Source organism: Chinchilla lanigera, unplaced genomic scaffold (genome assembly GCF_000276665.1).
Source record: "Chinchilla lanigera isolate Chin_1 unplaced genomic scaffold, ChiLan1.0 scaffold00069, whole genome shotgun sequence".
Classification (NCBI taxonomy): Eukaryota; Metazoa; Chordata; class Mammalia; order Rodentia; family Chinchillidae; genus Chinchilla; species Chinchilla lanigera.
In genome coordinates this window covers 4290744-4305312 of record NW_004955470.1, presented here as the reverse complement: position 1 = coordinate 4305312, position 14569 = coordinate 4290744, and the positions used below count along the sequence as shown (strand labels likewise).

Here is a 14569-nt window from a genome sequence, read left to right as displayed (position 1 = left end):
CTGTCTCAAAAAAGACAAAAAAAAAAAAGATCTGGCTGCTAGATGAGGAGTTGTGCTGCCATGTAGTTGGTTGTGCACCCATCACTCTGACAAGATGTCTTTAGCTCTCTCGGGACGATACCTAGGAGGGCGATGTCTGGGCCGAATGGAACTTCTAGTTTCTGTTTTGTCTGAGGACTCTCCATAGTGGTTGTGCCAGCTCCATAATCTCCCTCCCTCTCGCTCCCGGGCGAAGTGGCTCCCTCTGTGAGACCCACTCAGTCCCCTCCACAGCCGAGGCCCTGGTGACCTGGTGACCTGTCATCAGGCCCTGCTCCTAAAGTGCCCATGGCCTCCTGACAGCTCCTTCTTGGGCCCAGCTTCCAACGTGTAAGCCAGTCAGGGAAAGGTCACATCCCAACCTACCGTAGCTCTGCAGTCTGGGTCTCCCGCTGGGGCAGTGCTGCTCTCTCAGCGCTTGCACATCCTCCCATTCCGTCATGCCTCACCCAAACTTCTTTCTTGTTTGTTTGAGACAAGGTCTCACTGTGCATGCCCAGGCTTGGCCTTGAACTCATGGCAACCCTCTTGCCTCAGCCTCCTGAGTGCTGGGATTATGAGCGTGTGCCACTTCTGGCTTTGCAAGAGTTATTCTCATGTGGGTCATTACTGTCATTCTTGCCTGGGGTTGGCTCTGTCTGTGTGTATTACGGTTTCAAGCGGTGCTCATTAATGGACCCACCTAGACACTTAAAACAGAGGCCTGGGGATGCCATCAACCTCCTTAATATTCCTTCTGACAACCGGAAGTCAAAGGAATGAAACAGCCCAAACTCCTGCAAGAATTCATCAGAAGCAGGAAATAGCAATTAGTGAGTGGGGACTCTTTGCCAACACACCAGCACCAGGGGGCCGCCTTCCTGCTCCCAGAAGAAGGGTCCCTCGGGGGCAAACATGGCCAGATTGCCAGGGACACTGTGGCACAGCTCAGCCCTGTTCAGTTCTGCCCTCTCACCTGCAGCACCAGCAGAAGGATACTGACTGGTTGTGCATGATGCCAAGTCAGACATCATTCTCCAGAGGCACGGGGCTGACTTTTCATGGTGGACAGGGCTGGCTGCGACTAAGATGGGACAATGTACATGCATGCACACCTATCATCCCAGTACCCAGGAAGCTGAGGCAGGCAGATGGCCCAGGTCCCAGGGTAGGGTGGTGTTCACTTACAATCCCAGCTATTCAGAGAGGCCAGCATGGGCAACTAAGCAAGATCCTGCATCATACTAATTCTAGCTGGGCATGGTGGCACACTCCTGCAATCCCAGCCCTCTGAAAGGCTGAGGCAGGAAGATTGAAAGTTCCAAGCCTATCCTGGGCAATTTAGTGGCTTAGCCAGACCCTGTCTCAAAATAAGAAACAGAAGGGGCTGGGGATGTAGCTCAGCGCAAAGGCCCTGGGTTTAATCCCTGGTGGAGTTGCCCAGCTCAACACCGGGCATAAGGCTGGTGTCCAACCAGTGTATGTTGAGCAGGAATCTGAGGATACTCAACCCCAAAAGCCGGTGCACACATTTGCATGCTTGCATATTGTCACCCGGGAGAGCTCTGCTGTTGGTGCAAAATGTAGGGAGTGTTCATCATGAGTGGTGTTATGAGCAGAGTGCTACACACACACACACACACACACACTCATGACTGTAGGGGCTCAGCTTTGTGGGGTTTTTCGATTGTTTGTTTTTGAGACAGGGTGTCACTATGCAGTTCAAGCTGGACTTGAACTCACTATGTAGCGCCAGCTGCCCTCGAATTCATGACAATCCTTCTGCCTCCGCCTCCTAAGTGGTTGGATGACAGGTGTATGCCACTAGGCCCGGCGAGTGGGTTTTGTTTTGTTTTGACGTTGATTTTTTGAGACAGGGTCTTGCTATGTGTTCAGGCTGGCCTCGAACTCACCGTGTAGCCCAGGCTGGCATCGAACTCACAGTGATTCTCCTGCCTCGGCCTCCCTTGTCCTGGGAAGACAGGCACTCCCACAAACCAGCTCAGTCTTGACCTTGGAAAGGTTCTATTGTCAGACCATCCAGTGGCCAAGGTCGGCCGGAGCTCGCATCGTCTTCCCCTGTGCCCTGGCATGCACGCCTCGCCATTGGTCTACGCCAGCGTCCCACGTGAGGGCCTGGCGCTCCCCGAGCTCTGGGCGGCCTCCAGGGGGCGCCGGTGCGCGCGGCGTGGGGCGCACGTGGGGGCGCAGGCCAGCCCTCGGGGCGTAAACGGCCGGCGGCGTGGGAGGGGTCACGCTCTGGGGTCCCCGCGCAGGCGCTGGCTGTGCTCCGCCGGCGCGTCCCTCTGCTGCCCCCTGTTTTCCTGTCCACCGAAGGCTGCCAGGCACCCTCGGGCACGGGATCCGGGTACAAGTGAGTAACCCACGGGAGGGACCTCGGGCCGCGGTGCTAGATGACTTGCGTCGCCCCAAGACCAGGAGACCTTCCGTTCTGGCCTTCATGGACTCTTTTTTTTTTTTTTTTTAATTTTGTTTTTTGAGCCAGGGCCTCGCTGTGTCGTTCAGGCCGACCTTGGACTCACTATGTAGCCAGGCTGGCCTCGAACTCACTGCTATCTCCCTGCCTCAGTGTCCCCAGTGCTGCCCTTTGTTCCCCGCGACCACCACAGGCCAGGTCGATCCACACCGTCCGCCTGTCAATCAAGCCTGAAGGTCTCTTTCCAGGGAGACTGCGATCCCGGCGCTGCCCCAGCCCGCGGTGTGTGCAGTCACAACGCAGACTGCTTTACTGGGCTTTGAGGATGACGCCCTCCAAATCCATGTTCAGTCTGCACGCAGTGAGCCGGGTCCTGCTTGGAGAGCCGCTGCCCTGGCTCGCGCTCCTGGGCCTGACATCTTTGCTTCAGTCGCCCGGTAGGAAGTGTGGCGCTGGGATCTGGCTGTCTGTAGAGCCGTGCTCACCGCAGGGCGGTGGTGAGATCCCGAGCGGATCTCGGCTGTTTGACGCCAGGGCCCAGAAGCATTTTGGATTCTGTAATGGTTTGGCCTCGCAGCTGCACTTTGGGAGCCTCTCGTTCCACCTGGAGCCAGGGAGCTGAAAGAACAAGGATGGTAGCCGCCAGGTGGTATCTCGCTGGCACAGGGCCAGGCTGGGGCGGTGGCTCCGTGGTAGAGCACTTGGCCGCATGCAGGAGGCCCTGGGTTCAGTCTCCAGGGCCATCAAAACGAACAACAAGGGGCTGGGGATTTAGCTCAGCGGCAAAAGCGCCTGCCTGGCAAGCGCAAGGTCGTGAGTTCGGTTCCCGGTACCGGAGAAAAACCCAAAAAAAAAAAAAACAAAAAAAAAAACAAAACGAACAACAAACAAACAAGCTGTAAAGAAGTGGGGTTTAGCTGTCTGCTCTGCCTCCCCCATGTGACTGCAGAGAGCCCTTTGTCCCCTGCTGCTTCCTGATCATGGTGCCTGGCATAGGACACTTGGGCCGTGTCCGACTAGAATCACCATCTTCCCTGCTTCTAGGATGCTTTCTTCTCCCTAGACAGGGTCTTGCTGTGTAGTCCAGGCTGGCCTTGAACTCATTTTGGAGCCAGGCTGGCCAGGAACCCATGGTGATACTCCTGCCTCAGCCTCCCGATTGAGTGCTAGGATGACAGATGTGCATACCTGGCCCTTCTCTCATTTTCAAGCTGTTTTTACTTTTGGATTCAAAGTGACTCTGTTGGGGATATCACACAGTTGGATTATGGGTGTTTTTTTTTTAGTCCATTTTGCAAAGCTCCCCCTCTTTTTGATTGGAGAATTTGTTCCATTTACATTTGAATGACTTCTTGATAATGAGGGTTCTTGCCACTCTGCTGTTTTCTGTGTTGCATCTTTTTTGTTCTTCCTTCACTTTTTCTTTTGTGTTTTTTTTTAAGTACACTGTTTTGATAGTTCTTCACTTCCTTTTCCAAATATTTTTATTTTCATAGTGGTTATTCTGAAGCTTATAAACTGCATCTTAAATGTATAACAAGCTCATTTTAGTCGACACCAATTTAGCTTCAGTAGTGTACAAAAGCTGCCTTGACAACTCCAGCCTGCCCCTTAGATTTTTGTTGTCACAAATTACATCTTTATACATTGCACATCCATTAATGTAGTTGTTTAATTATTACCTTGTGTGTCTGTATTTTGTGGGGGTTTTTATTTTGTTTTTGGTTTTGTTTTGTTTTTGAAATAAGGTCTCGCTAAGTTGCCCAGACTGGGACTGGCCTGGAACTTGTGACCCTCTTGCCTCAGCCTCCCAAGTATCTGGGGATCCCAGGTAGTCCTCTCCTCCCCTGGTATTGCCTGGTGTCTGAACAGCAGCAGACAAACAGGGGCACCATGGCACTGTGTCCTGTCCACAGGGGTCCCAGCAGCCACTGTCAGCCAGAGCTGAGCTGTTGCTTCCAGGAAGTCCAACGCCCAGCCCGATGGAGACATCCGGGGACCCGTTCCCCAGCGACTGGAGCCCACCGCCCATTGAGTTCCTAAACCCCAGGCCACCGCAGGACGCCCAGGGCCGAAGATGGGGTGGTGTAGGGACATCGGCTGAGGGGTCAGAGCCACAGCATGCAGACGGGGACCTGAAGGCGGGCCCAGCCTCCCCGGAGGAGCTGTTCTGCAGTCTGGCCTGCCAGAGCCAGCAAGCGGATGTCCCGGAGCCCAGTGCCCACGGCTTGGTGAGCACCGCCACCCCGGGCTGCCCCATCTGTCACCAAGACCCCTGCCCACCCGCCTACCCCTGGGCTGCACCTCTGCACGGCCCTGCTGCAACACCTGCTAGCAAGTACCCAATTCAGTGCCACTTCGGCAAGGGGTCCCTCAAGGCCTTCACGGCAGAGATCAGGATCACAGTGACAGAATCCGAGCACAGCTGGGCACAGAAACTCAGGCTGACCTGGTGAGCCAGTGTGACCAGGGATCCTGAATGGAAATGCCAGGGATGAACTTCACATCGGGAATTCACTCTTGGGGACAGGTGGAGTGTTCAAAAATCAAAAGGCCCAGAAAATGTATTCTAAGAATAGAGCCTCAGAGCGGGGCGTGGTAGCACATACCTGTGACCCCAACATCCTAGAGGCAGAGGCAGGAGGGTCTATGTGAGTTCAAGGCCAGCCTGGACTACAGAGTGAAATCCTGTCTCAAAAGATCAGTAAAAATAAATAAATAAAATATAAAGCATCAAAGCAGCGCCCACCAGAGTCTCCTGCGGGGAGGAACTGGGTGGCTGGGTAGAGGTATAGGGCTTTGATCTTTGATTTTTTTTTTTAATCATATGAATGTGTTATCTCTCCAGAAAAGAAAACACAATAAATCAAGGGCTTATTTATTTGGGTCTTTTGAGACAGAGTCTTACTATGTCGTCCAGGCTGGCCTTGAACTCCCGGCAATCCTCTTGCCTCAGCCTCCTGGGTGCCGGGATTACAGACTTGCTCCACCATGCCCAGCGACAAGGGCCTATTTTAGCCTGAACCTTTCCTTCTCCTGCTCCTCTGACTTTGTCCTTTCTGTCTTCCCCGCTCTGTATGTCTCCAGTGCAGTCCCCCGGACTCTGGGAACTATGTCAACTCCTTAGATTGCTTACTGCAGGAGAAGAGGTGAGTGAGAGTCCGCCACGGCGCTCATTTCTCCGGGATTTTCAGCAGTTTTAGGACCAGGCAACTTCTTGTCTGCATCAAGCAGCCTTCCCTACCCAGACACAGCTGCCCAAGCTCGGATTGATACGCTTCTGTAGGAGAGGGCGGCATCTCCGTGGGGCGGTTCTGCTGGAGGCACACAGCCTTCTTGTGGGCATGAGGCCAGCCACTCCTGCCGACCTGTCCCCTGCGCTGGTACCGCACCGCAAGCCTGGCAGGGGAGCCAGGCTGGTACACACGCTTCACCCCAGAGGCGCGAATTCAGTGGCACCGATCAGAATTGCAAGCAGGAGCCGGCACCTGGCCCTCTGCCAGGCCCAATGCCCACGAGCAGCTTGGCTCGCGCCAGGGACCGTTCGGGTGGAAACATGGCCCCTGCCGCCCGCCGCGGGCTCTGCCTTTGATGGCACGCACGCACATTGCTCACACGACCCGGTTCCTCCCCGTCCCTGCCGCCGTCTGGCGTTCGTGTGTGGCTCAGCGTGCACAGCTGGGCTTGGTATTCACACCGAGACCCACCCGCCGCTCCCAGGCTCCACACGGGGCAGTGACCACGCGGGGACAGACCGTGGGGCTCCTGTCCTGTCCGTGTCTGGACCTCTGCCCGCCAGAGTCCAGGCTCCTCTAATTCTTCCTCTCAATCTTCTCTTTTTCTATTTTTTCTTTCTCTTTTCTTTTCCTTCCTTTTCTTTCCTGTTTCATTGCCTTTCCTTCTCTTCTGTTTTCTTTCTCCCCCAGGACTGAGGATTAAACCCAGGCTTGTTTGTTTGTTTTTGAGGCAGAATCTTGCTCAGTTGCTCGGGCTGGCCTTACGTTTACAATCCCACCTCAGCCTCAGAGTATCTGGGATGACGGTTGTGTGCCGCCCCGCTGGGCTTCCTCTGGCTTTTACTAGTCTGGAGAGTTCTGTGCTTTGACTTCTTCCTTCCCCTGAGTGTTTTTGCCCCCCCACTAGGTGGCGTGTGTTTCACGGCGCCCGGTGCTGTGCTGTGCGTTTAGTAGGTGCTGGGAAACGTCAGGCACCTGTCCTGGCTGGCTTAAGCCGCAAATGGGAGTCTCTCCTAACCGGCTGATTTGCTCCTGAGGAGAGTGCCACCTCCCTGCAGAGCCAGCAAGCTGTCTGGTCTCTCTCTCTCTCTTTTCCTTTCTTTCTTTCTCTCTCTCTCTTTCTCTCTCTCTCTCTTTCTCTCTCTCTCTCTCTCTCTGTCTCTCTCTCTCTCTGTGTGTCTCTGTCTCTCTCCTTCCCTCCCCTCCCCTTTCTTCCTTCCTTTCTTCTAGTTCTGGGGATGGAGCCCAAGACCTCCTGTGTGCTGGGCAAGTGTAGCTCTGAGCTGTCCAGCAGCCTAGGATGCTAATCCATCAGTTCGTCCTTCTGAGGATGCTAATCTGTCATCAGTTCATGCCCCCGTGAGCTCATTGCTTACTTCTTGCACCGTGTACAGCTGCACGGGGGGCGGGCACAGCGGTGCAGCTCTTGGCTCAAAGGTAGAAAAGCCCCCAGGTGTCCTTGAAGCTTGCAGAAGGAGAGGGGCTTTGGAGGATGGGGGCAGCTGCTGTGGACAGGCAGAGAGGCCAGGCCGTTCTGGCAGGCTGGTGGGGAGGGGAGTGCTCAGCGCCTTGGCCAGTAGGACGTGGCCGGAGGGGCAGCTGGGGTGCTCCAGGGACAGGTGCGGTGGGGGGAAAGGCTGCACACGTGCACAGGTGGCCTCCAAAGGCCTCAGGAGCCATCAGGTCAGCAGCCACGGGAGGCTCTGAGAGCAAGGTGGGGCCTGGGCTGCAGGCCAGGGGGCACAGCCAGGGCCAGAGCCAAGGTTGGGGAGGCCCAGGGATGGAGCCAGCCTGCAGGAGCAGGACAGAGGCTTGGGGCCACTCGGGGTCTGCAGGGCACGGAGGGCAGAGAGGATGAGCAGGGAAGGAGGCTCTGAATGTGCATGGTCGGGGAGAGGGGCTGTGGCAGGGGTGCCAGGACACTGGGCGCAGCCTCCCCTGGCCGTGCAGCTGGGCCCAGGGAGCAGAAGGCCAGGCCCAGGGCTGCCTGCCAACTGGGTATCCCAGCTGCTTGGGAGGCTGAGGCGGGAGGATCACAGGTTGAAGGCCAGCCTGGGAAACTTAGTGAGACTTTGTCTGGAAATAATAAACATAAAAAGGGCTGGGGTATAGCTCAGTGGTAGACAGGCGCCAGGCGCTGGGATACAGGTGTGCTTGGAGCTGTGTGCTGATGGTCTCCACTGGAGCACCTTCCATGCCAGGCACCTCGCCCTGCTGTTCAAACCATGCAGCGGCACAGACGCCAGGCCTCCCGCATCCCAGGCCGTGAGTGGCCGTGGCCGTGGGTCTCAGCAGCCTGGCGATGGGGCTGGATGGCCCGAGGCGGCGCTGAGCCCTGACTCTGGCTCTTGTGCCCCACAGGGAGCAGCCCCCGGAGCAGGGCCTGGGGAGCCTGTTCCTGCAGCACTCGGATGCTCTCCCCTGCTCTGAGGACAGCGAGGACGAGGACGAGGACGCCCTGCTGACGCCCCAGCACAGGTGGGCGGGGCCCAGCCGGCGGTGTGTGTGTCTGTAAACTACAAAGCTGCCTCTTCCCCAGCACAGCGGCGCACACCTGTCACCCCCGCGCTCGGGAGGCTGAGGCTGGACAATCACCACAAGTTTGAAGCCCAGCCTGGGCTACACAGAGTTCAAGTCAGCCTGAACTACATCATGAGACCTTGTCTCAAGAAACCAGAGAAAGGGGCTGGAGATTTAGCTCAGAGGCACAGAGCCTGCCTGGCAAGCGCAAGGTCGTGAGTTCGATTCCCGGTACTGGGGAAAAAAAAAAAAAAACAGAGAAAGGAAGAGAGGGGAGGGAGGGAGAGGAGGGGAGGGAAAGGAAGCTGCCTCTTCCTCCTCCAGCCACGTTCATTCAGATTCAGGAAATAGCTGATCGCCTGCCTGCTGTCAGGGTCTGAACTGGCCTTTGAGGACGCCGCAGTCATAAAACACAGCCCGATTATCTGCCCAAGCTCACAGAGCCAGGCCTCTTGAGAAAGTAGCCACACAAAACCACAGTCCAGCTGAAAACGGCTTCGGGGGGCCAGTTTGCCTCTGCCCCATCTGGGCTGGAGAAGTGGCCTTGGGAGCACCGTCATCTGGTTGGGCCCCTGCTGGCCTAGACGTTTTTGTTTGTTCGTTTGTTTGTTTGGCCCGGACTTGAGGGGCTCTCAGTGGGAGTGAGGCCTGGGTTCATGTGTGGTGCAGGGTCACAGAGACGCTGGGGACCACAGCTGAATCTGTTTCTTGAGACGGTCTCACTATGTGGTGTAAGAGGCAGGCTTTGAACTTGCCTCAGTCCTCCTGCCTCAGCCTCCTAAGTGCCGGGGTTACTGGTGTGTGCCACCACGCCCGGCAGGAATCCGTCTATAGGGTGTGGCTTTCCGTCTGCCCTGATTCTTTGAGAGCTGCCGTAGCAGCACCACAGACAAGGCCGTCTCGCCGTGGCAGATGGCTGCTGTCTTGTGTCACAGGTGGCCGGAGGAGGGTGACAGAGCTCTGTGTGTGACGCAGAGCTGTTCGCAATGGCCCCGACCTCGGGACCGGCTCACCTCCAAAGTCTCCACCTCCTAAAGCCACCACCTCAAGGACCGGGGTTCTAGCGTGGGCATTTCGGGGATACAGACATGCAGCCTGACCCATCCACTGTGTGTCCCTCGGTCCCCTCGCTCAGTTCTTCCAGTGAGTGTTTGACTTGTCCCTCTGGCTGACCTGCTTCAAATCGGGGTCTCCATACCCTCTCCCCGGGGTTCCTCAGCTCACTGGAGCGGCTCCCAGAGCTCGGGGAAACACTTCTCGTGTGACGGAGCTGTGAGGAAAGACGCGGACGCAGAGAATGCGGGGTGAGCGAAGAGGCTGCCACGCCCTCTCTAGTGGCCCCCGCTAGGAGCTGCTGTGTGCTCTGCCACCCTGGAGCTCCGAGCCCTGTGAGCCTGGGTTTTTCTGGGGCCTTCCCTGCGCAGACAGGACGGCCGTCTAGTCACTGCCTCTTGGGCTCAAGTCTGTCCTCTGGGTGTTAGGTGGGACTCTCTGGCATGGGAGTGTCTTAGGACATATTACCAGCCGCCCTGGACCAGATACTCCTTGGGGCCAACCAGAAGCATCATGCAAAGGTTCATCTCTTCCCCTCGGGGATGCCTTGGGGGAGAGAAATCCTGGTTTCCAGGACCTGAATTAAGGAGGCAGCTGCAAGACAAAAATAAAAAATAGCCAGGTGTGGTGGTGCACGGCTATAATCCCAGCACTTGGGAGGCTGAGGCAGGAGGATTGCTATGAGTTTGAGGCCAGCCTGGACTATATAGCAAGTTCAGCATCAGCCTGGATGACATATCCAGACCTTGTCTCAAAGAAAAAGAAAAGGAAGAATTCCTTTGGGGAGTCCAAGAGCCTAGATCAAGCAGGGAGGTGTGAGTCAAGGCAGAAGCTGCTGTGTGCAGGTGACGTTTAAACTTTGAGACTGGGTGCAGAGTGTAGAGGGCGCTGCACAGGAGTCTGAATTCCCCCGGGACAGGTGGCAGGGAACGGGAAAGGGCAGAAGAGAAACTGGTCGGTGGCCATGGAGGGCAGTGGGCCGGAGTGGGTGACCTTGGTTTCCTTCGACTTGTCTCCCTTTCATGGAGGACGCTGTAGTTTGTAGGAGCCAACGTTCTTCAGGAGTAGGGCTGGATGATGGGGTAGAGGGAGATCTGCGGAGCCCCATGTCCCAGAGGGACTGGGTTGGGCTGCAGGGGAAGCCACAGCCACGTGACCCGGCAGACCTGGCTGGCCGGCTGTCCAGGCGTGGCTTTCTCCGGGAGCATGAGTGATTCGGCTTGGAGATTATTTGAGACAAGGTTTTGTTCTGTAGTGCAGGCTGGCCTTGAACTCACTGTGTAGCCCAGGTTGGCCTTGAGCTCACAGTGATCCTCCTGCCTCAGCCTCCTGAGTGCTGATATGACAGGCGTGTGCCACCGTGCCCAGTTCCTGAGTGTGCGACTGAATCATAGCATGTGTCTATTGAATGATCCCATGGGCCCCTTTCTAGGATCCCTAAACAGTTGGCCCCATTTTGGTTGCCCAGAAATGGTTGTGAACCAATCCTGGCTGGCTGCTTGGCCGTTTCTCATTTCTCTGCTGATTGCCTGTGGCCAAGCTCAGGGATCGGCCAACACTGTCTGTAGAGCCTCTGCATAGATAGTGAAGGTTTTAGGCGCTGAGCTGACTGGTCTCTGTCACCATGCTGGACCCTGCAGTTGTAGGATGAAAGCTCCCACCCAGCAGTCAGGGGCTGAGCCTGGCGGAGCCAGAGGGACCAGTGCCCCAAGGCGTGCCTGGTGGGTGTGGCCTGGCTCAGCAGGCCCCGCCTCTTGACTGGTGTCTGTCTGTGGTGCACACAGGCCCTGTTCCCCCTGCTGAAACAGCAGGTTATGTGTGAGGCAGCCAGATCATCTCCTCAAGGACAGGCTCGGGGTGCCTATGGGGTAGGGGAACGTGGTGGCCCGGGGCATGGGGAAAAGTGAAGTCATCCAGGCTCTGCATGTTCGTGCGCCGCTTCCTGACCTTGCATGGGAAGTGGCGGTTAGCGCATCCTGAGCTCCGAGCTGTGGCTCTTTGCTGTCTAAAGGTCACCTGCTGGACACCTGTGTGGGCCCAGGTGGAGGGTTGGTGGCTTCCGATGGTCTGGGAGAGACGGAGGTGCTGCAGCCACAGTTAGAGGTGTTAACTGCACAAAGCCACCGGGAGGACACAGCTGAGCAGTGCGACCTCTGAAATGGTGATAAACACCAGGAAGGCAGAGTTGGTGGCTCTGGCGCCGAGTCCGGCTCCCTCTTGGTCCTGTCTGGCCCGTGAAGGTCTGGATGAGTTCCGGTTGGAAGAGTCATCCATGCACCTTCGTGGAGTGCAGGGCGGATGCTGCGAAGTCACTGTGGGACTCCAGGAGGGCAGTGCCGTCCCGTTTGAGGTCAGGACAGGTGGTGGGGCGTGGAGACCAAGTGTCACCGGCATGCTGGGGCCTTAGGCTCCCGCCTGAGAACAGCTGGTGACGTCACATTCACCTTGTCTCCAGCAGAGACTCGTGACTTTGGCTTCTCGGTTCTGCGCTTTCCAGCTAGTTTTCCTCCAATGAGGCCTTTGTGAAAGCCCTGTGCAGGAGTCCTGCAAGTCCCGGCTGGGAGGTTTCGCAGTCTCCCAGAGGGGGCGTCTGGGGCTGTCGGATCAGCAGAGGACTTCTCAGCTCAGAGCAGCGCCCACCTTCGGGCACATGACGTTTCCAGCAGGGCTCTGAGAAAGTCTGACAACAGCCACTTTGAGGCGGTTGTTTTGATGTAGGCAGTTTGAAGAGACTGCTCGACCTTACATTGCCCTCTGAGCAGAGCCGGGAGGCGTCGGGCTGGGACGCAGTCTGGGAGGCGTGAGGCCGAGGGTGGGGCGGGTTCATATGCCAGACAAGGCCTCCTAAAATTGTCACAGTGGTGCGACTTAGACAGGACCCTGATTATCCGCAGCAGAGCGTCCGTCATGCCCGAAGAATTGGCTTGCATCTCGAAGGGATGACATCGTAAATTCCCTTTCTTAACGTTAAAAGACCTTGTGTGTGCACTGGGGCTGGGGCTGGGGGAAGGAGAGGCGGGCATTTAAACCACAGCATGGTCCTTTATTCCGGTCTCCAGCCTGCACAGGAAGTCCCCAATTAGACGGGAGAGTCGTCTCCGAGCTCTTCATCATGCACATGCATTATGGTGACCACCACAAAAGTCCCTTTGAGTGATGTTTTTGGGGACAGGGTTGGGAGTCCCTCATAGATGAGGTTAGTTCGTTCCTACAGACGTCTAGTAATTCACCTACTTATTTTAACTCTCAAAGCAGCCTAAGAAGCTCTAACAGATACTTGCACAATTCTCAATGACAGAGACATGAACAAAATGGAAAATGATTTAACCATTTGTGGTGGCAGTTTCTAAGACTGTTGCCAAAGGCCTGCAGGAGCAGATCATCCTTGTTTGTTTTATTTTCAGCGCTGGGGATTGAACCAGGGCCTTTACACTGAGCTACATTGCCAGCCCTTCCTTCACTTTTTATTTTGAGACCGAGTTTGGGAAATCACTGAATTGTCCAAACTGGGCTTGAACGTGTGATCCTCCTGCCTCAGCCTCCCAGAGTGCAGGTGATTATAAGCGTGCACCACCACGCCCGCCTGGCATCTTCCTGCTTTTCCATCAGCCTCACCTTTCATTCTGAGGACAGTTCTGTATGCAGGTGGGGCCTTTCCTTGGGTCCCTTGGTCAGAAAGTTAAGACAGGTTCTCCTGACATGTGGGCCCCCCTCGCGGGCCAGTGGCTCTGGTTCTGGACGCTGATGGGCCCCGGAGCTGTTCCTTGGGTTCGCTCTTAACATGGCGGGCCTGGGTGGGAATTGCAGCGAGAACAGGAGGCAGGGTCCGTAGCTTGTTTTATTTTGTTATTGCTCATGGATATTCTTGGTTTTTCTTTTTTCTTTCAATTATGTCGTCCAGACTGGCCTCAAAGTCATTCTCCTCCTGCCTCAGCTTCCCAAGTGCTGGGATTTCAGGCGTGTGCCCCGCTCTGGGCTTGATGAATGTGTGTTTCTCTGCTGGGTCCTCTAGCAGAGCTCAGTTACGTGAAGTGCACAGGAATGTCTGTCCCTCCCCTCCCCGCGTCCCCGCTCTGCCTCCTAGGCCTGACCCTCCATCCTAGCGGGGTCTGTCACCTGTGTGTGTCGTGTGTGTGTGTGTGTGTGTGTGTGTCCACATGTGCAGCTGTCACCCCTTCCCCATGCTCCCTTTTTCTAGCTCCCACAGCTGACCACAGTCAGAGAACATTAATCGGAAGACTCCAAAGCTCCGCCATTCGTAGGTTTGGAGCTGCGCACCGCTCGGCGGTGAGCGGCGTGCTGCAACGGCACAGCGCCCTCTGGACGCGCGTCGCCCTCTGTCCGGCACGTGCCCTCTGCCCTCGCCATCCGCCCCGGCACTCTGGACCAGCAGGTTGCTTGTCACGGGGTCACAGGGCTTGAGTTCAAATAACCCCGGTCCCCTCGGTTCCCCCGGCGCACCGGCAGCGGTGACTCAGATCTGCCTGAGAAGTGTGAAGCACTTGCGCTAAGTGAAAGGGGAATGTTCTCACCTTGGTAGGCAAGGAAAGAAATGGGTGCGTGGCTGCCAAGATCTATGGAAGAACAAATCTGTGAGCTTGTGGAGAAGGAGAAAGAAATCGTGCCGGTTTTGCCGTAAGTGGCAGCCAGCGTGTGATAGGAACTGAGTTACGGACAGGACAGGACAGTGCTGGGTCTGCTGCTGCCCACAGCTCCAGGCCTGGAGGTGGGGCTTGGAATGCACCCCCTCCGGATCAGGGGGATGACTACGCACGCGTGTGTGCATTCTCACACGCACATACACACACAGACACGGACATACCCTGTTCTGCAACCTGCTAGGTTTCAGCACGGTGTCCCTGCTAGACTGAACTCATTCTCAGGATTCTTTTTTGGGAGGGGAGGGGGTTGAGACAGGGTCTGTAGGCTATGTAGCCCAGGCTGGCCTCAAACTCGAGATGATCCTCCTGCCTCAGCCTCCCGAGTGCTGGAATTACACGCGCGACCTCCATGGCCAGCTCAGGATTCATCTTAGCCGCCTTCCTGTCCCTGTCCCCCTTTCGGTGCACCGTGACGAAGCAGGGAGGATGCCTGCTCCTCCTGTTCCTTCTCCAGCCGAGTGTCCGGCTCAGGTCTGCTGAGCCAGCCGCCTGGACAGGGTGGGCCGCATCTGCATCTCAGCAGGCTCCCGTGAGCGCTGGGGCTTCGGGACACCCGGGTCGGAGGGAGCACCCAGCTCCTGCGGCTGGCACTGAGCCTCTCCTGCCATCTGTGCTTCTGCTCATGCCCACGCTGCCCTTGGCCG

General features: G+C 56.5%; 1 protein-coding gene across 1 annotated transcript in view; it reads left to right on the top strand.

The window, feature by feature from the left end:
• The first annotated feature begins 2249 nt into the window (after nt 1-2249).
• Nucleotides 2250-14569, top strand: part of Fam178b (family with sequence similarity 178, member B) — a 75708-nt gene continuing 63388 nt past the window's right edge. The window contains exons 1-4 of the mRNA XM_005400687.2: nt 2250-2392; nt 4372-4686; nt 5543-5604; nt 8053-8169. Of these exons, the coding sequence (XP_005400744.1) occupies nt 4438-4686; nt 5543-5604; nt 8053-8169 (428 nt within the window). The 5' untranslated portion in view covers nt 2250-2392; nt 4372-4437. The remainder of the gene's footprint in view (nt 2393-4371; nt 4687-5542; nt 5605-8052; nt 8170-14569) is intronic.